The 24,225-nt window shown below is 38.8% G+C and overlaps 1 protein-coding gene across 2 annotated transcripts in view; it reads right to left on the bottom strand.

The window, feature by feature from the left end:
- The window catches only part of Znf410 (zinc finger protein 410), a 39,987-nt gene that overhangs the window by 14,457 nt on the left and 1,305 nt on the right, over positions 1-24,225 (bottom strand). For both annotated transcript variants that reach the window (XR_002390149.1, XM_004837221.2), the window contains exons 2-7: positions 20,136-20,317; positions 19,051-19,186; positions 15,128-15,346; positions 13,658-13,849; positions 5,594-5,744; positions 4,190-4,371 (exon numbers count right to left, since the gene is read on the bottom strand). Coding sequence is in view for 1 of the 2 variants with exons in the window: in XM_004837221.2 (XP_004837278.1) it covers positions 4,190-4,371; positions 5,594-5,744; positions 13,658-13,849; positions 15,128-15,346; positions 19,051-19,186; positions 20,136-20,168 (913 nt within the window). In the remaining variant the exon portion in view is untranslated. The remainder of the gene's footprint in view (positions 1-4,189; positions 4,372-5,593; positions 5,745-13,657; positions 13,850-15,127; positions 15,347-19,050; positions 19,187-20,135; positions 20,318-24,225) is intronic.

Genomic DNA, 24,225 nt, shown 5'->3' with positions numbered 1-24,225 from the left:
CAGACGATGTTAAGATTAATGGGGTGGGCTGGAGTGTGGCTCAGTGACAAAAGCACCTGCCTAGCATGCATAGGGCCCCAGATTCTATCTCCAGCACCATTAAAACAAATAAAAAAGATTAACCACTTTTCCAGATCCACGTAAAAGTACAGATTTTTAAAGGTCTGAAAAGGTATTACACAGTCCCATTTTATAAAACAATGGGAAGACAGATAGTCACAGGAGTATACAATAAAGTCTGTAATGATATTGTAAAAGTAGCTATATACAGGTGTACCGCAGATCTTTTCTTTCCTCCCTCCCTCCCTCCTTCTCTCTTTCCTTTCCTTTCCTTTCCTTTCTTTGATACTGAATCCAAGGCCTTCACACTGGGATACATCCTCAGCCCTTTGTTTTTTTTTTTTGGTTGAACTCGGGACCTTGCGCTTTCGAGGCATGAGGCGGCACCACTGAGCCCCCGGCCCTTCGGCCCTTTTTTATTTTATATTTTTCAGATAGGGTCTCACTAAGTTACTAAGTTGTTCAGCTTGGGCTTGAATCTGTGATTTACCTGCCTCAACCTCCCAAGAATGGTGGGATTACAGGCATGTGCCACCACTCACAGCTTGGATCATTTTTATTTTGTGTTTTTCTCTTATTTTCATTTTCTATAATATCATTTTGTTATTTTAAAAAATGAAAGCTGGGGCCAGGGATTTAGCTCAGTGGTTCCGCTACCTGCCTCTTAAGCACAAGATCCCGAGTTCAATCTCTGGTTCCAAAAAAAAAAAAAAAAGCTAGAGGTGTAGTTCAGTGTTAGAGTGCTTGCCTAGCATGCAGAAGGCCCTGGGTTTGATCCCCAAAACTGCAAGAAAATAAATTTTAAAATACATACATACATACATACATACATGCTGGATGGTGAAAAGAAAAGTGAGCTGAGTGTGGTGGTGCATGCCTGTAATTACAGTTACTTGGAAGTCTGAGGCCGAAGGATCACAAGGCTGAAGCTAGCTTGGGCAACTAGTGAGACACTGACTCAAAATAAAACAAAGGGGAATGGGGAAAAAAATAAGAACCAAGATAGATTATGTAAAGGTACAAATTTCCAATGATGAATGTCATTATATTGTATACCTAAAATGTACCAATAAAATTAATTTTAAAAAATAAAACAAAAAACCAGCTAAGAATGTAGCTCAATGTAGCATACACAAGACCTTGGCTTCAGTATCTAGTACTGCAAAAGAATAAAAATTAAAATAAATAATAAAATTTAAAAAGCAAGAGCTAGGAGTATAGCTTAGTCACAGTGTATGTGCATAGTATGTCCGAAGCCCTAGGATTAACCCCCAGAATAGCTTTCAAAAAAAGTAGAGAAAAAAAAAAAATCAAAGATGCAAACTCTATCCTCCTAGGATCAGACTACTAAGAGACAACTGTATTCATAAATAACTGCCACACAAGTTCCTGCATAAGCATTTAGAAGGTGAGTAATTCCAACTGTAGTGGTTTTTTGGAAGAAGCTGAATTTTAGGTGGTCTTAAAAGATGAGAAGGATGCAAAGGAATTTAAGCCACAAGGAATAATATGATCAGAGCCACGAAACTGAGTGCTTGAGGTAAATTCAAAGCATGACAACACATGGTAACAACACAGAAGTCAAGCCTAGCAAGAGCGGCAGCACTGGTTCTCAATTGCTTTATTCTTTTAGACTATACCATGTAGATGAATGCTAGGATTCCCAGTGGTCTGTAGCTTTTTTGTTTTGTTTGGGGACAGAGATTGAACCCAGGGCTGGGAATGTATCCCAGTGGTGCAGCGCCTGCCTGGCAATGTTGAGGCCCTGAGTTTGATTCCCAGTACCAAAAAAAAAGAAAAGAAAAAAGAGAGATGGAACCCAGGGCCCATACTCACTAAGCATGAGGTTTACCACTGAGCTACCATAGATCTCCTGTAACTTTTTCTAATGCCTATATGGATACTAACACCAATCCCTAGAAGACTTGGTACTCAAGAAGTTTCTGAACAAATAAACATAATAATAATACATGATACAATAAATGTTAGGAAAAGAGAAAATTTTAATAAGGTTAAATGTTTAATAACATGAACTAAAGAACTTAAGAAATAAGAGGATTTAGAAAAAGATCCCACCTTAGGGCCAGGGATTTAGCTCAGTAGTTTCACCACCTGCTGTGCAAGCGCAAGGACCCGAATTTGATCCCCGGTACCAAAAACAAAAAGATCCCACCTCAGAATATAGTAGTGTGATATCTCTGCATTGGGCTGGCCTAGGAGATAGGACCTCCCTACTTGGAAACTGAGAGGATTATGATTTTGTCAAAAGAGATACAGAAGAAGGAAGAGGAGATTCAAAAGGCAATGCATTGTAACAGTTAAGAACAAGGGCTTCAGAATCAATCTTCAGTTCAAATCCTGCTACTACCACTTACTAGCATGGGGAAGCTATTTAATCTGTCTGAGAATCAGCTTTTATCTATAAAATAGCTAATATAATCTCAAAAGGCAATTTAGACTGCTAAATGAGATACATACAATTTAAATATTCACCACAGTTCCTGACATATAGTAAGCCACAAAAATTAGCAGCTTTAAGTACTCTCATTAGTAGAGTACATCAGTAATCCTAGCACTCAGGAGGCTGAGGCAGGATTGCCACCCTGAGCTACATACTGAGTTCAAGGGCAGCCTGAACTACATAGCAAGACTGTCTCAAAAAGGGGAGTTCAATCCCCAGTTCCAAAAAAAATCTGTTCTGTGATGCCAGGCAATTTATTTAACTCTAATCTTCTATTTATTCATCAATAAGTATAGTATCTACTGTTATCTTAAAGATTAAAGGAAATATACAAAAAAAGATTAAAGGAAATAACACATATGTGGTTGGTACATGCCTCAAAAAATGCTTTTATTATTATATTGTGATTGAAACTTAGATCTACGAGGCTTCTAGCAGAAATGAGTCACTAGAGGCCTGAGATTATGACAGCACACTGAGTGAAACAGAAGGAAGCTGAAATCCTGAAATTAGTGAGCAATTAAGAGCTGAGAACTATGAAAAGTTGAAATGAAGGGGGACAATTAGAAGAAAGTGAGTATGTTCAATGTTAGAAAATGCTACAAAGATGACGATCAGCATAAGCATGAAAAGGTCAGTGAATTTAACAATAGGCCACAGTAAATTTATTTCTTAGCTATTTAGCTAGATGGTTTCCCTAGGTGTTTATTCAAATCGCTTTCTTGGAGTAAGTATAATTTACTCTTTCAAGAAAGAGCTAAAAAGAGAACTATTCTACCCCAAAACATATTCAGAGGTTATGTCAATCTAGCAGTCTCAATACTTACAACAACTGTGCCTTCGGCTCAGGATATACTTTTTTTTTTTTTGGTACTGGAGATTGAACTCGGGTCCTTAGCTTTCAAGGCAGGCGGTGGAACCACTGAGCTAAATCCCTGGCCCTCAGGATATACTTTTTAAGTGCCCTTTAACTGTACCTGCTATCATTTTAGCAATGAGAAAATGAATACAGACACAAAATGGCAAGAACACAGGGAACAATTATATATCCTCAGATGATCATTTAGGTTCAATGATTAAGTTTTGACATCAGACTGCACGTGCTTACTAACAAGTAGCTTGGAAAACCAACCTTAAAGTCAGACTAAGAGTTAAGAAATTTTTATTTTGCTCCTTTGATACTAACATGCTGTACCCAGAACAAGTTACTTCCCATTCTCCTTATGTTGAGGCTTTTAACAAGAACGCAAACTCCTCAAAATCAAAGATTACATCTTATCTTGTATTTTACCCACTTTATCCCATTTAGCGCTCTGTATGTTTTCTATGACTTGATAAGTGTTACTGCCCAAAATACAATTATGAACTAGTCAGAGAGATGAAAACAGACTGATTTTGTCCCTATCTCCTCATTGTTATTATCTAAGAAGATCTCATATCTCTTCCTACATGTTAGGCTCCTAAGGGGCAGAAGTCAACACTGTCTATTCATCACAGAGGTGAAGTTTAATTAACATTATTACATGAACTGAAAAGTACAATGAAGCATTTGAAAAAATGAATCACATCTTCAGTGTTCTACCAACAACCCAGTATCTTCACTTCTATGGAAAAGCAAGCAACTGCTGAGCCAAGGAGACTGCCATGGAACACTGAGGTTGCACACACCTGTGTGGATGCGCAGGTGATTCTTGAGGTTTCCAGCTGTAGTGAACTGCTTACCACAACTGGACTCAGGGCACATAAAGGGCTTCTCCCCATTGTGGGTCCTCATGTGCACCTTCAGCCTCTGCAACACGTAGAAGCTTTTTCCACAGCCCTCTGCAGGGCAGATGAAGGAGCGGTCATTTCTGCAAAAATAATCATATAGATAACAGTACCTGGAAATACCTTTGCTAGAGCTGAGAAGTCAAAACCCCTAACTCTCAAGGCAGAGAGTAAATTTCAAACCTGGATATATCAGAATAATCTGAAGAGGGGCCAGGGATTTAGCTCAGTGGTTTTGCTCCCTGCTGTGCAAGTACAAGGACCAGAGTCTGATCCCCGGTACCAAAAAAAAAAACAAAACAGAATAATCTGAAGAGTTCTTTAAAATTACAGGACCCCCTCTCCCCATATTAATTTCACAGGTTTGGCATAGAAGCCCAGGCTGATGTATTTTTGTTTTGTTTTGCTGGTGGTACTGGGGATTGGCCTCAGGGCTTCCACATGAGAAGTGCTCTACCACTGAAATCACATCCCCAGCCCTTTTTATTTGAGACAGGGTTTTGCTAAGTTGCCCAGCCTGACCTCTAGAATCTGTGATCCTCCTGCCTCAACGTCCTAAGTAATGGACATTACTCATTAAGTGGCATGTGCCACTTACACAAAGGTTTTGTTTTTTTTTTAGACAGGGCTGTGCTATGTATGCTGTCCTTGAACTCGCTATCTAGGTGAGGGTGGACTCAAACTTGTGGCAAGGGGGCCGGGGATGTAGCTCAGTGGTTTTGCTGCCTCCTGTGAAAGCGCAAGGACCTGAGTTCAATCCCTGGTACCAAAAAAAAAAAAAAATTGTGGCAATCCTCCTATCTTAGCCTCTCAAGTGCTGGAACTACAGGCATGTGCCACCATACCTGGCTATACATAAGGTTTTTTAAAAAGTTTTGTAATGAGTTTGAGAATATGCTGAGACATTTAAATGTCAACAATCTTACTGAAATATTTATCAAGGATAGGGTAGGGGCCAGGGATTTAGCTCAGTGGTGCCACCACCTGCCTTGCAAGCACAAGGTACCAAGTTCGATCCCCGGTACCAAAAAAAAAAAAGAGTAGGATAAATAATACAATGCAAATCTTTTCATTAAAAAATAAGAGGGCTGAGTATATATCTCACTAGGTACTGCATTTGTGTAACATGCATTAGGCCCTTGATTTGATTCCCAGCACTAGGTGGGAAAAAAAAAAAGGCCAAGAAACACATCTTAACCAGAAGTTAGCTGTAGTCCCTGCTTTTCTTTGTCAGTTTGGGGGACAGGATTTTCAGGAAGTATCATTGTTCCTAAGCTCCAAATATGAGCCCTCAGGTTTGCTCACCGATGAGTTTTGAGGTGGTACTTGAAGTGAGCTGGCCACACAAATGTCCGGTCACATCCTTCAACGGTACACTTGAGCTTCTTCTCCACTTGAGGAAGGGGTCCAGAATCTTTGGGTTGCCCATCAGCAGAACCGAGGTGGACATTTTCTCCTATAACACAGTCACATATTTGTAATCCAGGGAAAGACCCTGCTCAGATACGTAGGTTCAAACAAAAAAGCTCTTACAATTCACTCCTAGTGATCACTAATGAGGTATCTGTCTTCATCTTCCCCAGCTCTCTTTGTATCTGCTTAACAATAGAAATGAGAGTTCTCTACATCCTCATTCCCTTATTCAGAAAACTACCAAAAGCTATCATGCTTTGCTTCACACATCTGAGCAGGCCTCTTTGACAAATACAGAAAATATCCAAAATGGTATCTTACCAGAACTCTCAGAAAGCAAAGTTAAACCTATTTTGCATTATACAGCTTTGTGGGGAAGTAGATAAATCAACAACCAGAATGGGATGAGACAGAGAAGACTTAAAAGTTTCAGGTAATAAAAACCTGTATTTTGAGGAGATGTGGTCATTTTGACTTAGTGCCAGCTTCTGGCAAATTTCTATCACAGATCTGCTTTCTTAGGTTTCCATCTTTTGAGGTCAATTTGGTGGCTTCCTGTCATTCTGGAGAATAAGAACCATCTTCTAATTTCCTCTACCACCTCTCTTTTGTTATAAAGTATTTTAAATGCAAAAACTCAGCTGACTTTTAAATTTATAACCATAATAAAATTTATAACCACAATAACAAACAAAAAAAGTAGAGGGGGGCCGGGGATTTAGCTCAGTGGTTCTGCTGCCTGCCTCTTAGGCATAAGGTCCCAAGTTCAATCCCCAGTACCAAAAAAAAAAAAAAAAAAAAAAGGAGAGAGGCTGGAGATTTAGCTCAGTGGCGCTGCACCTGCCTCGAAAGTGCAAGGTCCTGAGTTCGATCCCTGGTACCACACACACAAAAAAGTAGAGAAGCCAAGCATAGTGGTACAACACAGTACTGTAATTCCAGCGCTTTTGGAGGCTGACACAGGAGGATTACAAGTTTGAGACCACCCTGAGCAACTTAGTGATTTTCCAAGACCCTATCTCAAAATAAAAAATAAAAAAAGCCTAAGGATGGATGAGCTTATTATAAAGGCCATGGATTCAATCCCCAGTACCGGCAAAACAAAAAAACAAAGGTTAAATATCTACTGGTGTTTTGTTGAGAATAAAGGGAAGTGAAAACAGGGCCTTCATTAAATTTAAGTGAAATCAGCTGGGTGTAGTGGTGCACACCTGGAATTTCTGCATTCTGTGAGGCTGAGGCAACATTGGAAGTTTTAGCCCTGCCTGGGGAACTTTGTGAGAATCTCTCACAAATTAAAAAAAATTTAGGGCCAGGGATTCAGCTCAGTGGTTCTGCCGCCTGCTTTGAAAGCACAAGGTCCCTAGTTCGATCCCTGGTACCAAAACAAAATTTTTTTTTAAAGGACTGGGGATGCAGCTCATTGCAAAGTCCAATGGTCCAATCCTGAGTACCATTTTTCTTTTAAAGTGAGGGGAAGGGGAAGGGAAAGAAAGGAAAGGAAAAATTATGAGAAAAGAAAAAAAATGGAAACAATCTATGTAAATAGGGAAGGGAGGAGGAGGTGAAGGGCGCACAGGTAATGGGGAAAAAAAATAAGAATCTAAATACATCATGTACAGGTACAAACACCCAATGATAAATGTAAACGTATTGTATACCTAAAATGTACCAATAAAAGAATTTTTAAAAAATTTTTTTAATAAAAAAAATTTAAAAAGTGAAATCAATTAATTAAAAATTTTATGGGGTGGGGATTTAGCTCAGTGGTTCTGCTGCCTGCCTCGCAAGCACAAGGTCCCGAGTTTGATCCCCAGTACCACCCCCTCAAAAAAATTTTATGTAAGAAGCTGGGTGTGGTGGTGGATGCCTATAATCCCAACACTTGGGAGGCTGAGGGTGGAGGATTGCTGTGAGTGTGAGGGCAGCCTGGGCTAGACAGTATAAAGGCAGTCTGAATTACATAGTGAGACCCTGTCTCCAAAAAAAAAATTTTTTTATTTTTAATGTACGTTACCAATTAGCAGGTGGCGTTTCCCCCTTTACTTTGTATGTGTGTGTGGGAGGGGTTACTGGAGACTGAACCCAGGGCCTTCACAATGAACTACATTCCTAGTCCTTTTTAAATTTTTTTTTTTTGTACGGGGATCAAACTCAGGACCTTGTGCTTTTTTTTTTTGGTTCCGGGATCGAACGTGAGACCTTGCACTTGCAAGGCAGGCAGTGGAACCACTGAGCTAAATTGCTGGCCCATTGGACCTTGTGCTTTCGAAGCAGACGGTGGAACCACTAAGCTATATCTCCGGCCCCCCTTTTAATTATTTTTAAATTTCGAGACAGGGTGTCAATAAGTTGCCCAGGCTGGGCTCGAACTTTTGATCCTCTCGCCTCAGCCTCCCAGGGTACTGGGATTACAGACATGTGCTACCCATACCCAGCTTCCTTCACTTTCTTGAAACTCCTCAGACAGTGTCAGAAGCCAATCTTCCTTCACTTTCTTTAAGACACAGTTGGACATCAACAGAGAAAAACACTAATTTTGCTGTGAGCAGATGGAGTTTACTTCTACAATACATATAATTTAGAATAAGATTTATATTTACAAACTTCACTCTCAGAAGCCAAGAGTAGGACATATATGTTGTACATATCACACTCTGGAAAGAAAGAATTGATCAAGACAGTTTCTATCCTATCAATCTTCTCTTTCAGTTTTACATTCTCCTTGCTATATTTTACCAAATTCTAGTCATAAAACAAACTGCTTCAAGGTCAGGGCAGAATATAGGATGGCTTCTGCAAGTTATTATTATTATTATTATTATTATTTTTTTTTTTGGTACCAGGGATTGAGCTTGGGTCCTTGCGCTTACGCAGCAGGCAGTGAAACCACTGAGCCAAATCCCCAGCCCCTGCAAGTTATTATTAACGTTTTCTTTTTTAATATTGTTCCAATTTCTTAAACATTTTGTTTGAGTGTTGGCGATGTAGCTCAGTGGTACAGCAGTCGCTTGGGATGCACAAGGTCCTGGGTTTGGTCCTGAGCACTGCATACACATAGGCAAAATTTAAACAGGACAGAATTTCCTTCCAACCTCAGTGTTGCAGTTAATTACTTTCTTTCTTTTTTTTTTTTTTGGTACTGGGGATCGAACTCAGATCCTTCCACTTGCAAGGCAGGCGGTGAAACCACTGAGCTAAATCCCTGGCCTCAGTTAATTATTTTCTAATGGAAAGTCTGTAGAAACCTTACTTGATTCCAGAGACTTAAATCAGTGAACAGTTGAAACTTTGTGTATTCCATTTTGAATATATATTAAGATATTGAAAAAGAACACTTATACAAATGTTCAAAAACAGAAATATTCAAATAAAACAGAAAAAAGGTGTATGTATGTATGTATATATATATATATATATTTTTTTTTTTTTTGGTAAGGATGGCTAAGATATCACTGCAATCCCTCCTCTTCAACAATGATTACCAATACAGTATGTGCTCAACTCTAAGGCAATCTTTTTTTTCCCTAAAAAAAGTCCCCCATCCAGGTGTGGTGGTACACCCTGGAATCCCAGCTACCTCAGGACACTGATGCAAGAGGATCACAAATTCAAGACTGGTGTGGGGGTGGATGCCTGTAATACAAGCACTCTGAGAGGCTGAAGCAAGTCAATTGAATGTTCGAACCCAGCATGGGCAACAGCATCTTAGCAAGACTCTGTCTAATCAATCAATCAATCAATCAATACCTGGGCTTGTAGCTCAGTGTGAAAACCCTGACTTCCTTGCAAGTGGGAAGTCCCGAGTTCGAGCCCCGGCACCAAAAAAAAAAGAAAACCCTGACTTCAATCTCCAGTACTGCACTGTAAAAACAAAAAATTCCCTCAGGAAAAAGTAAACTGCTTTGTATTTTTTGGAGGGGTTTTTTTGAGACAGGGTCTTGCTTTGTAATTTTTTTGGTACCAGAGATTGAACTCGGGTCCCTGCGCTTGCGCAGCAGGTGGCGAAACCACTGAGCTAAATCCCTGGCCCCTTGCTTTGTAATTTAGGCTGGCCCTGAACTCACTATGTAGACCAGACTGGCCTTGAACTCACTGCTATCCTCCTGCCTCAGTCTCCTGAGTGCTGGGATTACAGGCATGTGCCACAATGCCTGGCTATAAATTGCCTTGCATTTGAGTTCTTAACCACTCATTTAAAGGAGGCTTCCTTCAGTTACTTTGTTTTTAAAAACTAAGAACTGATTAGGGAAAATAGAGATGCTTACAATAAGCTCAACCAGTGACTGTTTTGGATATTCAGAAGTTATCTGATAGAAAAGGTTAAAAAAATCTCACACTTCATAATTGCAAGTTTTGAACACTGTAAGCACTTTTAAAGACTCTAGTTATTTGAATAGGTTTTTACACTTGAGATAAAACTTCTACTGAAGGTGTCATATATAGCAGAGGTAAGCGAACTTTTTCTATACAGAGCCAGAGAGTCAATATTTTCAGCTTTTGGAGCCATTTGGTCTCAGTTACAACTATTCAACTTTGCCAAAATAGTAACTATAAACAATTAGCAATTAATGAATATGGCCATATTCCAATAAAACTTTATTTGTACAATCTATTTACAAAGGCCAAAGGCCTCTGATAACCAGAAATACAGCATCATAAATTATTTCTGTATTTTAAGCAATTTAGATAGAAATGAAGATGATGTGCTCTGAAAAACTATGTTAGGGGGGCCAGGGATTTAGCTCAGTGGTTCCAGCGCCTGCCTCGAAAGTACAAGGTCCCAAGTTTGATCCCTGGTACCGAAAAAAAACCCAAAAAAACAAACTACGCTAGGGGACTCACAAAATGACAACTAAGAGGTCCATTAAAAATGCTTTAAAATATTGAATAAAATTATTTCATTACATGTTAGTAAATAAAAAGCATTAAGCTGATATTTCATGATTAAAGTGTATATAACCAAAATTATAAAATTTTCAAATGGTAACATTAACTTTATCTACACATCTAAAGATTTATATAGGTAAAAAAACAAAAAAGAAAAAAAACAAAACAGGGAAGTCATCTCATTAGGAAAATGGACTCCTTTTTTTTTTTCTTCGAACTTCTTTCCGCTCTCACCACCTGTGACACACAAAATGGCATGACCCTGGAACTGTATTTTTGCCTCATATTTGGGCTCACTTTTTTTTTTCTGGTACTAGAATTGAACTCAGGACCTTGTGTTTGCCAGGCAGGCTTAGCTGCAGAGCTAAGCCCCAGGCCCAAGTGCTCTCTTTATTTGAGAAAGGGTCTCGCTGTACAGTTCAGGTTGGCCTTTCATTTGGTTACCCTAGTTCTCTTGCTTACAGCCCAGTGGAATTCCAAGACAAAACTCCATTTTGGCCTCCAGTCACAACTGAGACCTCAATGATCCGGTGGTGCTGTGATTCTCCAGGACAAGAAACATCCTGGGAGCTGAAAATATCCCGGGAGGAACAAACATCTACTCAGTTCCTCATTGTTCTTGGACTGTTACCATCTTGTTTATGCGGATGTACTGAACTCTCTGCAAGTCATTCGTTACATTTGTTTCTCCCGATGTACTGAGTACTGAAGAAAAGGTGCGGTAAACTGGGGGCTTTCGTCTTTGCTGCCCAGAGCAGCACCGATCAGACCCAAAGCTCAGCTTCTTCTCAGTCTCATTTTCCTACCTTTCCTGTAACTTGCCTTGCGCTGCCGTGGCTTGAAGAAGACTAGGACTTACTGCAGAGGTTCTAGTAATGTCTCCTTTCCCTGTTCCCTACAGGCCTTGAACTCACTTTGTAGCCCAGGCTGGCCTCAAACTTGGAGCAATCCTGCCTCAGCCTCCAGAGTGCTGGGATTACAGATGTGCACCACCAAGCCCAGCTTGGGCTCCCTTTATATTCAGGAATGCAAGGTATTGTTAAACTGATAAGGAAATATATTTTGAGAGTAAGAAAAACATTCACTTAATGTTTTGCTGATTATAAAGCAGTTCCCAGATTCCCACATAGAATCTTATTTAATCTCCACAACAATCCAAGCAGGAAAACTACCTGGATTGCTGTTTTGAACATGAAAAAACTGAAGCTAAGGAAGTTTCAGGTGCCCAAGACAGGGAGCTACTACATGACACCAGCTTTGGACCTCAAGACTCCAGATTCTAAATCTCAAACTCCTTCCCTATACTGTTTCTCACTGACGAATATTTTCTGAATGCAAGTAAAAATGGTAAAAGTTTCAGGAGCTAAGGAATGGAAATAGAGTCTCAGGAAGAATCTTCCCAAAATGGTAAAATAAACCATTCTAGGCAATATTACGATAGACACAGGCAGAACTAATTTAAAAACTAATGAAGTTTAGAATTTCATCTTGCTGGAAACATTTAATGTTTCTAAAACTAAAATACTCTGAAGTATCAGTAGGATTCTTGAGTTTTATATGAAAAAAAAATTTTTTTATATGAGAAATTTTTTAGCTTTTTCATTTGAGTGGTAATTTAAAAATAATCATAAGCACAGTCCAGAAGATCATCTGCATGAACTTCAAATAGCTATGAACTCGGGCTGGGGGTTTAGCTCAGTGGTTCCAGCTCCTGTCGCACAAGCGCAAGGTCCCAAGTTCGATCCCTGGTACCAAAAATAAAAATAAAATAAAATAAAAAATAGCTATGTACTGACATAAGATTTCAGTGTTTGCTGGGTGTGGTGGCACACCCCTGTAATTCCAGCACTTGGGAGGCTGAGGCAGGAAGATCCCCAAGAATTTAAGGCCAGCTGAGCTACAGAGTGAGCTCAGGGCCAGCCTGAACTACAAAGCGAGACCTTGTCTCAAAAAATGCAAAAAAAAAAAAAATAAATAAAAATAAAAATTCAGTGTTTAAGTTTGGTTTGTGATAATGTTAACGTTGAACCATGTAGTACTAACCAAGCTGTCACAGGTTAATAAGAAATTAGAGGCAGACCTAAAACAAACAGTATTAATGGCAAGTTACATAAGCAAGGATATTATGTTAGCTTGGGAGTGGTTTGAATATAGCCACGGATCTCACGTTTTAACATATATCAGAACCAAGTTTCTGATTCAGTAGGTCTGTGATAGGAGGTGAAACTTTGCATCTTTTTTTTTTTTTGAGGTGATTCTCCTGCCCCAGCCTCCCCCCGAGTTCTGGGATTACAGGTGTGTGCCACCACGCCCGGCAAAGTGTGCATTTATAAATTGCCAGATGATAATGGATAACCCAGGGGTAATACTTTGAAAATCACTGATATAGACTAGAGTGGCATAGAGAAAGTACAAGGATGCTAAAATGAAAAGAAATAGCACAAAATCTACCATAGTAACTATAAAATTGCCAAGAGTAACAATTACAGTTTCAGTGAAACATCATCTGCCACACTGACTTCATATTATTTCATTGGTTTTATAGCTTTTTTGTTAATAAAACTCTAAATATCAAAATTTACACAGAATTTGTTTTTACATATTTAAGGAATGTTACAATAAAAATAGTTCAAAATAACCCCAGGATCTGTATTTTTACAGATGCTCTTTTAAAGTTACTCTGAGCCAGGCATGGTGGCATACAACTATGACAGGAGGATTGCAAGTTTGAGTCTTGCTAATGTAGCAAGTTAGCAAGACCCTGTCTCAAAAAATAAAAAAGGGCTGGGGCATGAAAGCCCTAGGTTCAATCCCCAGTGCTGGAAAAAAAAAAAATAGTGCTCTGTATATCATTTCGAGCTGAGAATTCAGAATACTACCATAGTGCATTCTGCACACAAATCCAGCATGGACAGGTTATTTTACAGAAAATAAGACAAACAATTTACATACTTCTAGTCTTCCACTCTCAACAACAGAACAACTTGGATCATATACAACTCAAAATAAAGCTATTACAATACTAAAATCTCTGCAAAAATGAGAGGAATACACCATGAATCTCACCATTACTGCTGGTTTTTGCATTTTTTGCCAGCTGTGCACGAGTAGCAGCAATCAAACTGTCATGGGCCAACTCCTGAACTCGGAGAAACCATGGAATGCTACTGTCTGTGCTCTCACTGGAGAGGAAATCGTTCCCTGAATCCTCTGCTTCATCTTGTACAAACACTAAGTGCTCAGCTGAAGAGCCCAGACCTGGAAGAAACAAGAGGACATACGAAAGTTAGCCAACAAGTAATCCTTTATATGATTTGAAGTATCTATGTTCTGAATCAGCTATTTCAGATCTTTGTTTCTCACCTCAAGTTTCTGTTCTTGCAGATGATCTAGCCTATCACTTTTCTACTTTCAGCCTACAGGCTTGTTGTTACCTTGTCTCCTCTTGTTTCAAAGGCTAAGCTGTCGTCCTTGGCAACCAGGCCAACCTCAACCCCTAGTATCATCATAACCATATTATCAGTCATCCCCTCCTGTGTCCTTCACTTATATCCTCTCCCATCTACAGTCTAGTCCTCTTATTGGCCAGCTTTTCCTTACACCTTATAGTTCATCTCTCTATTTTTTCAAAAGAATAGAAAACCTCAAGTACTTTTCTAGCTGTTATCTTCTAACCTGTTTCTTCAAAGTTAAGTTCCCAGAGCAAGTATAGCTTCTATACTGTGTCAACTGTCTCACCTTCCTATCCACTCCTCATCTGCTTAACTTGGGCCCTATCTGTACTGCTGCAGTAGCAATTACTCTTGCTAAGGTCACCACATACACCTTTAGCTCACCCACCTAGCCTCTGTAGTATTTTGCACAATCAGCATTTTTTCTTCCTTAAAACTTTTTCCTCCCTTTGCTTCCTACCCACCACTCTCTCTCATATCTCTTCACCCCCTTCTAGCTGCTCATTCCTGTTAATCTCTTCAATTTTTCAGAGTTCCAGACACAACATTTTTTGTTTATGCTTTAAACTTGTCCTGAATGAAAGAATCCATGCTTGCTGTTTTATACATTTCCTGAATGCTGCTAAACACCCAAATGAGTTTTTCATTCCAGACCTCTTTAGGACTCTGGATTCCTGTTTCTAACTCTCTCAAGAACACTTCCTCCTGAACGTTCCTCTAAAACCTCATCATTAATGACACAAATTGTACTAGGCATCCTCTCCAAACCTTGCTCTCCCTATGTCACTGTGTCAATAAATTGTACCAGGGCCGCCACACATGCCTGGTAAGTGCTAGGTCCTGAGTTCAATTCTTGGTACCAGAAAATGAAATAAATTGCACTATCTAATTTTCCAAACAAGAACTGTTTGAGTTATCTTAGAATCTTCCCTCTTCCTGAACATATTCAACTGGTTACCAGACCACATCAGTTCTTCAAAATAATCAAATAATAAAGCTTCTTTGCATTTTAAGTATGATTTACATATGCTCCATCCATAATTTTTTGTTAAGCATGGGCAGAGTTCGAATAAAGAATACCTACCTGCTCTTGTTAGATTAAGAAGAATAAAAGAAGTGCTATCACTTGGCTGTAGATCTTGTAACAAGCTAGGAGACTCTGGAGTAGATAAAAACTCTGGGGACTTCTGTACAGTCTGAGCCCTTGTCTCTTCTCCGTCTGGGCCCACATTTACCTGAAGGCTTCTCAATACAGCCGAGGAAGTGACCTCCTTAGAGGAGTTAGTATGATTTGAAGTATCATCTAGTAAAAGGAAATACCACAGTTTTACGTAGCACTGGTTACCAAGGAGCTCACCATTCTGATACATGGTACTTAATATCCTCTAATATTTAGCACCTTAAAGCCATGTGTACTCAAAGTGCTGAGGGAGGAGGATCGCCACAAGTTTGTTGCCAATCTGGGCTACATAGTAATTTCAAGGCCAGCCTGAACTACACTGAGACCCTGACTCAAAAAAACAAAACGGGGGCCAGGGATTTAGCTCAGTGGTTCTGCCGCCTGCCTTGCACAACCAAGGACCAGAGTTCGATCCCTGGTACCAAAAAAACAAAACAAAACAAAAATAATAACAATGATAATAATCATACCTAGCACCCTTATGGTAGTACACAGTATTCTTATTTTGTAAATATAAAATCTACCTCACAGAAGTACAGGAATAACTTTAAATTCTGAAGGTAGTCAGCAAAATAGGAGAAACAGACTTCAATGACGCCTGGCATAACTAATAACAACACATCCATATTTGGGTATTATAGAATGTGGTACTTTTTGAAGCCAGAAATCAGCATTTTTCCTTTAAAAAAATATAGCTATACAATGAATATTAACTCAAGAATAGGCTCTAAATTTTATTGGTGGTTTTTTTTTTTTGGTACCGGGGATCGAACTCAGGTCCTTGCACTTGCACAGCACACGGTGAAACCACTGAGCTAAATCCCCAGCCCTAGGCTGAAAATTTTAAATTATTGTTTTGGAGAGCACCAGCATTTTTCCTTAAAAAAATATAGCTATACAATGAATATTAATTCAAGAATAGGCTCTAAATTTTAAATTAATTGTTTTGGAGAGTACCTTCTTAACTTTTATAACATGTATATGACAGTGCTGGTGAGTAATGAAGAGGGGAAATAAAACATAGCCTGGAGAATGCAGTGGTACACACCTGTAATCCCAGCTACTCAGGAGGCTGGGGCAAGAAGACTATGACTCGGAGGCCAGCCTGGGCAAGGTGGCAAGATCCTATCTCAAAGTAAAAATTTTTTTTTTTTTGGTACCTGGGATTGAACTCGGGTCCTTGTGCTTGCACAGCAGGCGGTGAAACCGCTGAGCTAAATCCCCAGCCCCTCAAAGTAAAATTTTAAAAAGGGTTGGGAGGGCCAGGGATGCAGCTCAGTGGTGCCACACCTGCCTGGCAAGCGCAAGGTCCTGAGTTTGATCCTTGGCACCAGAGGGCTGGGGATGTAGCTCAGAGGTAGAGCACCTGCCTAGCATACGTGAGCCCTGGGTTCAAGCCTCAGTACTAGAAACACACACACAAACACAGCCTGGGAAATAAATGAAGTTGTATAGAGTCATCAGTATATTTCATTATAGTTCTGGGTTAATATATTATAGTTCTTTGTTTATATTGAATGTAAAGCTATGAACACAGAACTATAATGAAATATATTGATTTCAATTCCACTGGATATACATACACAAGGAGGATTGCTGGCTAACATCATGTTTCTGTTTTTAGTTTTTTGAGGAACTTCCATACCATTTCTCGTAACGGCTGTACTAATTCACATTTCTACCTAGTGTACAAAGGTTCCTTTTTCTCTACAGTCTTGCCTATACTTATCTGTCATCTTTTTGCTTGAGACAGGGTCTCGCTGTGTACTTCAGGCTGGCCTTGGACTCACTATGTAGCCCAGGCTAGCCTTGAACTTGCAGCAATCCTCCTAACTCAGCCTCCTAAGTGCTGGGATTACAGGTGTGCACCACCACACCTGGCTCTGTCATCTTTTTTGACAGCCATTCCAACAGAAAAAGGGTTTTCCCGTTTCACCTCCTTCATTGTTGTTAAAATATTTATCCAATAAATTAAAGCTGGGAGAGAAATTTGGGGGGGAATATAAAAATATATAAAATGGGGCTGGGGATTTAGCTCAGTGGTTTTGCCGCCTGCTGTGCAAGTGCAAGGACCCGAGTTCAACCCCCGGTACCAAAAAAAAAATAAATAAAATAAAATTTTATATATATATATATATATAATGTTATTAGCATCTGGAAATTTTCACAGGTTGAAAATCTATGGGGGATTTGAATGATATGACTGAACATATCAGTAGAAAAACAGGACATGAGAGGTGGATGATGTGAAAGAGCTATGATCTAGGTAGGGAAACTTTAATGCTGACTGGTTGAACATATCTGCCTTTTTCTTCTCTCTCTCTTTTGGTTTCTTGAGACAGGGTCTGGCTGTGTAGTTCAGGCTGGCCTCAAACTCAAAGCAGTCCTCCTGCCTCAGCCTCCCAAGTGCTGAGATTACAGGCCTATACACCATCCTACCTGGCTTATCTGCCCTTACTGAATGTTTAAAACTTAAAAGCAGTTTTAAAGTCACTCAAAAATAATGAGAGAACAATAAGCAGAAAACTTTATAGCAAACAAATTGTCACCAACAGTTTAATATTAACCCTACCTGATTAAACATCAATATTCCAAATTTTAAAATAAGGGTCAAAATATAAAATATTAATTATATCCAAAAATAAAGTTCTCCTAGCTAACAGTCAAGTGAGAGTCTCTCTTTCTATCCAAAGCTAATCTTGCTGTACTTGTTTGGAATTCTACTTCCTCCTACCAATTATTCAATATCTTTCTGCCTTTAGCTTCTGTAATTGGCTCTTTCCTTTTAGCATAAAACAATCCTTTAAGATTTAAGATATAGCCAGGTGAGGAAGCACATGTCTGTCATCCCAGCACTTGGGAGGCTGAGGCGGGAGGATTGCTTCGAGTTTGAGGCCAGCCTGGGCTACATAGTGAGTTCAAAACTAGCCTAAACTACAAGGCGAGACCTTTTCTCAAAAAAAAAAAAAAAACCCCAGAAAAACAGAAAAAAAAATGAAAGAAAAGATCTCAAGACATAAAACAAGAAAACCCCAATCTCCCTTTACCTCTTTCTGTTTTTCCTTCTCGTATCAGGAAAGCTTTAAAAAAATACTAGTTTCTTCCTCAACTCTACACCAGACTTGCTTTGCATTGATATCTCAACTCACTGCAGCCTGGCTTTTCTCCCTCTGCCCTCTATGGATTGCCAAAGTCAGTGATGGCCTCCATTTGGTCTTTATCTCACTGGGCCTTTCAGGATCATCTGACACACCGACTTCTCCTAGGTCCCATGTCTCCACTCAATGCAGATGTCTATCCTACTACGTCACTGTCCTCTATTCTCCTTCCCTTCTTTTCAGGCTCTCCTGTCTTATCCTTCACCTTCAACAAGGAGTCCCAAAGTTCTACCTTGGCCTTTTCTCTCACTGTGTGGGTGATGGTAATCATTCCTATGGCTTAAATGACTGATACATTTCTGAATTCCCTTTTTCTCCATGACTCCTGACTTGTATAGTTTCTGCCAGTCACTTTACCTTCAGTGATTTATTCTACCATTATACAGAGTAGGCTAAGGCTAAGGTCTTTGGAGTTTTGTCTTGTTTTGTTGCAGCACTGGGTACTGAACCTAGAGCCTCACACAAGATAGGCAAGTGCTCTATCACTGAGCTACATCCTGAAGCCTTTCCTTTTATTTTGAGACAGGGACTCATGAAACAGCCCTGGCTGGCCTCAAACTTTTAACTCTTTCTGCTTCAGCCTAGACAGTGGCTAGAATTATAGTTGTGCACTACACCGCCTAGCTCTCAGGACTTCTTTATCCTATGCCTGGTGATCTTTATTTTTACCTGGTAACATTAGCCGACTGCATTCTGAGGCCTCAGTCACTGGAAGGAGTGACAAGCAAGTAATGTCTTTAGTTTCTGATTCTACTAGTCCCTGTCCCAGTGGGATGGAGGTATTCTGAACAAACTGTACCAGAAGCTAAAAGAGAAAAAAAGACAATACTGAGAAATAAAAGTTGTTAGGAATAGTTCTAACAACCTTTGAATTTATCAAAAGATGTTATTGTAATTAAGTCTTGACTATTTACTAGACTCAGCCATGTTCAAAGAAAAAGTAGATTAACTATAATATTTAAAGTTATGTTACCAAGTCCTCTGTTCTAGAGAAAGGCTTATTTACATAATCAAGATAACCATTTCCATCAAACAGGACAAAAATAATTATATTTTTAAATTATGGGCTATTTAAAAAATCAACTGAGGAAAAAAATCAACTGTACTATACTGAGCACATTTTACAAAGCATTTTCCTGTGTACTGGCTCATTTAATTCTCCATTAAATCAATAAGATTCAAGGATATTTTATAAATAAGGACATAAATTGAAGACATTAAATGGCTTGTCTAAGATCACATAACTAGTTAGCAGCAGTGCCAGTCTTCAAACTTCAGTAATCTGATTCCTAATTCAGTGATCTTTCCACTATGCAAAAGATTCACCACAATTAAAGTGAGAAAAAGAATGAAAAAAAAAAGTTTAAAATCTCCCAATTATGTATACAAAATTAATAAGAGTATTTATAACACACACATATAAATTACATATAGATAATGTATATGACATATAAACATACATTTTATATATAAAACAATATTTTGCCATTATATAATTACTTTAATGCACATATGTTCTTAAATGACAAATATAAAAAACCCCACAAAGGATAAAAATAAAATTTTTAAATCTTTGAGAAAATACATAGTAACAGAAGAAAAATAAAATTAATTCTCCAATCAAAACCATTTGGTTCATAAAGCCTAAAATATTTACTATCAGGTCATTATAAAAAAATTTTGCTGATCCCGAAACTAAGGGTAAACTGAAATATAACCCACCATAAGGAAGGAAACAAGCTGAGTGGGCTTACCTCTGGTTTGGATTCTAACTCATCTGATAACATTGATTCAGCTTCCAAAATCCTGTAGCTCTTCAGGGTACAGGTTCAGATTTAATTCAGAGTCAATAATACCTTCCTGTTATGCTCATATTCCTTAGAAAACTCTATGCTCTTCCTGTAAGATGCTGAACTAGGCTGGCAGCGAATTTAACCTTAAACAGGAGTAAAGGAGACAGCATTAAGGGCAGGGAGAAAACAGTTAAATAAACAAAGGCATTTCTTTATATTGTATATCCAAAAATCACAACAAGCAAACAAATAAAGAATTCAGCCAAAACATTTGTGTGTGTGGTTTTTTTTGTACCAGGGATCAAACTCAGGACCTAGCGCTTGGGCACCACTGCGCTAAATCCCCAGCACCAAAAACATTTGTTTTAAAATAGAACATATCCTGAGCTGGGTGTGGTGGCACACACCTGTAATCCCAGCATTCAGGAGGCTGAGACAGGAGGATCCCCCCAAGTTCAAGACCAGCCTGGGCTACATAGTGAATTCAAGACCAGCCTGAACGACACAGTGAGACACTACCCTGTCTCAAAAAAATATATCAAAACCCATAAAACTGTTATGTCTTGATACAGAATTTCTACTTCTAAAATCTAGTCTAAGGAAAGGTCTTAAATATGGGAAAAGTTACATGCCCACATATATTTATCATGAATGTGACAAAAAGTAGAAGCAACGTATAAACACACTTACGTATCCACCAATTAGGGAGTGGTGGATTAAATATGGCGGTCACTTTAAAATATGGTTATAAAGACAATGTAACAACAAAGAAAAATGGTCATGACATATTAATTACAAAAATAAAATACAGAGCTAGGGTGACATATGCCTATAATCCCAGCACTCAAGGCATTTGGGAGACTGACACAGGACTGCTGTGACTTTGAGGCCAGCCTGAACTACAAAGCAAGACTTTGTCTCACAAAAAATAAAATAAAATAAAAAGTTATATATCTGTTATTTTAAAAAGTAGTTATGATATATATAGGAAAAAGTAAAAGAAAATTTACACAGCTATGATAGTAGCTATATTATATGACAGGCTGGTATGACTTCTTTCCTTGGCTTCCCAAGTTTTCTAAATTATAATTATATTGTTTTTATAATTGAAAAAAATTACATTTAAAAAGTCAAAGCTGGATGGGGCATGGTGGCCTACACCTGTAGGAACTCTGGGAGGGTGAGGGAGAAGGATTCCATGTTTGAGCCCAGCCTGGGCAATTTAGTGACTTACTGAGACCGTGTCTCAAAATAAAAATTTTAAAAAGGGTTGGGGTATATCTCAGTGTGAAGGCACTAGGTTCAATACTTAGCACCCCAAAAACAAAGCAATTTCTTTTTTGGTACTGGGGATCAAACTCAGGACCTTGCACTTTCGAGGCAGGCCCGGTGCCACTGAGCTACATCCCCAGCCCAAAACAATTTTCTTTTAAATGAACGATAAACTAGACATGGTGGCACATGCCTATAATCCCAGCACTCGGGAAGCTGAAGCAGGAGGATCACTGTGAGTTTGAGGCCAGCCTGGTCAACACAGTGAGTTCAAGGCCAGCCTGAACTACATAGCGAGACCTTGTCTCAAAAACAAAAAAAAAGAAAACCCAAAAAATCAAAGCTGGAGGTGTATAGCTCAGTGGTAGCATGTAAGAAGCTCTGGGTTTAATATCCACCACCTGAAAAAATAAAAAGGCAAAATTTGAACAGTGACTCCCAAAGGCAGTACACTCTCAGAACCCTGATGCAGCTGTCCCTCCCACCTCCATAATTTAAATTCTTACTTTTTTATATGTGTGGGCTAAAGATTGAACCTGGGCCCTTAAGCATGCTAAGCACTTACTCTACCGCTAAGCTACTCCCCTAGCCTAAAATTCTTACTTTCTTGTAACTTAATTATTTCCCCTTAGGATTTTGGTATAAGAGTTCATTTAAGTTGTTTTAATTGTTTCTAAAAGTAGGAGTGTTCTTATAAAGTAATCATAAAGTACAGGGCCAGGGATTTAGCTCAGTGGTTTCACCGCCTGCTGCACAGGCACAAGGACCTGAGTTTGATCCCCAGTACCAAAAAAACCCAAACAAACAAAAAAATAAAGTAATCATAAAGTATATACCCAGAATAGAGGTTTCTACACTGATATAAATGAAAATAATCCTTTTAAATTTTCCTATGTAAACTAAAGTGTCACAAATCCCCACATTTTCTTTCCACATATATGTTTTTTTACCCAACCACTACACTAGCTTAATGTGGTCTATCCAGTCATCTTTTTAGAGAGGAAGAAACCAGGGCTCAATAAATCACTTGCCCAAGTTACTAACCTAGAGTCAGGACTCTATGAATAGTAATCACATTTCTCTAAATTTGATCTTGAATTTCTGAGTCTTAACTCCTCACTTGCCTCACAAGCTCAAGTCCTGAGTTTGATCCCCTGCACAAAAAAAAAAAAAAAAAAAGAACTCCTTTGCTCAGCTAGGTGTCTAGGTGTGGTGGTACATGATGTTTTGGCACCGGGGATCGAACTCCGGTCCTTGCACTTGTGAGGCAAGCGGCAAAACCACTGAGCTAAATCCCCGGCCCTAGTGGTACATGATGTAATCTTGGCACAGTGGGTGGCTGATGCAGGAGGATTTCAAATTTGAGCCCAGCTAGGGTAATTCAGCAACTTAAGTGAGACCTTGTCTCAAAATAAAAAATAAAAAAAAGACTGGGGGTGTAGCTTGGTGCAAAGGCCCTGGGTCCAATCCCAAGTACTAGGAAAAAAATCCTTTTCTCCAGTTTCAGCTCACCTCAACCAGCCAGGAAATTATCAAATGTTTGTTTAGTTATCCATAAAGCTCTTCCAACTTTGAGATTCTAGGATTGCAAAAATCTCTAAAAACCAGACAATTATTTACTGACCTTCATGTTATCTATGACATCTTTTTTTTTTGACATCTTTTTATTATAGTGTTTGCATTTTACTAATAATCTCTAAAAATTAACAAGGATTTTCTGGAACAACTGAGTGTCTATATCATAACTGAGTACTGCCATATAATTGGCACCCACATTTATGGTTTTTATGTATGATTATACTGTATGAAGAAAACAGAACACGATGCACTAGAAAGGCAGCTGAACTCAAATGAATCTACAGAAAAGCACGTTATCAAGTGTAGTGTGTGGACCTCAACAAAGAACTTGCTAAGTACATTAATTAGCCCAGTAGTATAACAGCAAATATGCAGTTAAATTTGTTCCTCTTCCTAATTCCACTGCCCATTTGACCAATTTCAAAAACTGCAATAAAAATGTTTTTTTAAATAAGAGTTCACATTACATACAATTCATTTGTTTTAAAGAGTAAATTGTCTTTAGTGTATTCACAGGTGTGCAACACAACCATAACCAAACTAATTTTACATTTTCATCACCCCAAAAGGAAATCCTGAAGTTATTACCTACTTTTAAAGTTGTCTTTACTATGAGTTTAAAGGGTTTTTTTTTAGCTCAGTGGTTTCCCTGCCCGCTGCGCAAGCACAAGGACCCGAGTTCGATCCCCAGTACCAAAAAAAAAAAAAAAAGCCTTCCAGAGTTTAAAGGGTTTCCATAAAAAGCTTCCCTGTAAGCACAGAGCACTGAATAAATATTTCTACAGCGAATGAATGACACTGCTTTTTGGGTTTTGTTTTGTTTTGTTTTGAGACAAGGTCTTGCTGTGTAGCCTAGGCTGGCCTCACACTGGATCCTCCTGCCTCATTTTTCTGAGTGCTGGGCTTACAGGTGTGTGCCACCACGCCCTGTTCAACAATACTAAATTTTTGTCTCTAGTTCCAATTTCTCTTCTGAACCCTAAACCTTCATTTCTCGCTTCTTGTTGAGTTTCTCCACAAATATATCCCACAGCACTTCGATCCTAACAATGTACAAAATCTAGATTATCATCTCCTCCACCAAACCTGTTCTTCTTGTATTACCCATTTCAATTATTGCCCAATCTTCCCACTCAACTGCAAATTCTAGGTCTTTATAAATCTCTCATATTTAAATCTCAGTGATTCTGAGTTCCCTCAA

Source organism: Heterocephalus glaber, unplaced genomic scaffold (assembly GCF_053883595.1).
Source record: "Heterocephalus glaber isolate CG9 unplaced genomic scaffold, H.glaber_assembly_v1.0 deba00001608, whole genome shotgun sequence".
NCBI classification, from domain to species: domain Eukaryota; kingdom Metazoa; phylum Chordata; class Mammalia; order Rodentia; family Bathyergidae; genus Heterocephalus; species Heterocephalus glaber.
Note: the sequence above shows the minus strand (reverse complement) of the source record. Positions and strands in the feature narration are given on the sequence as shown.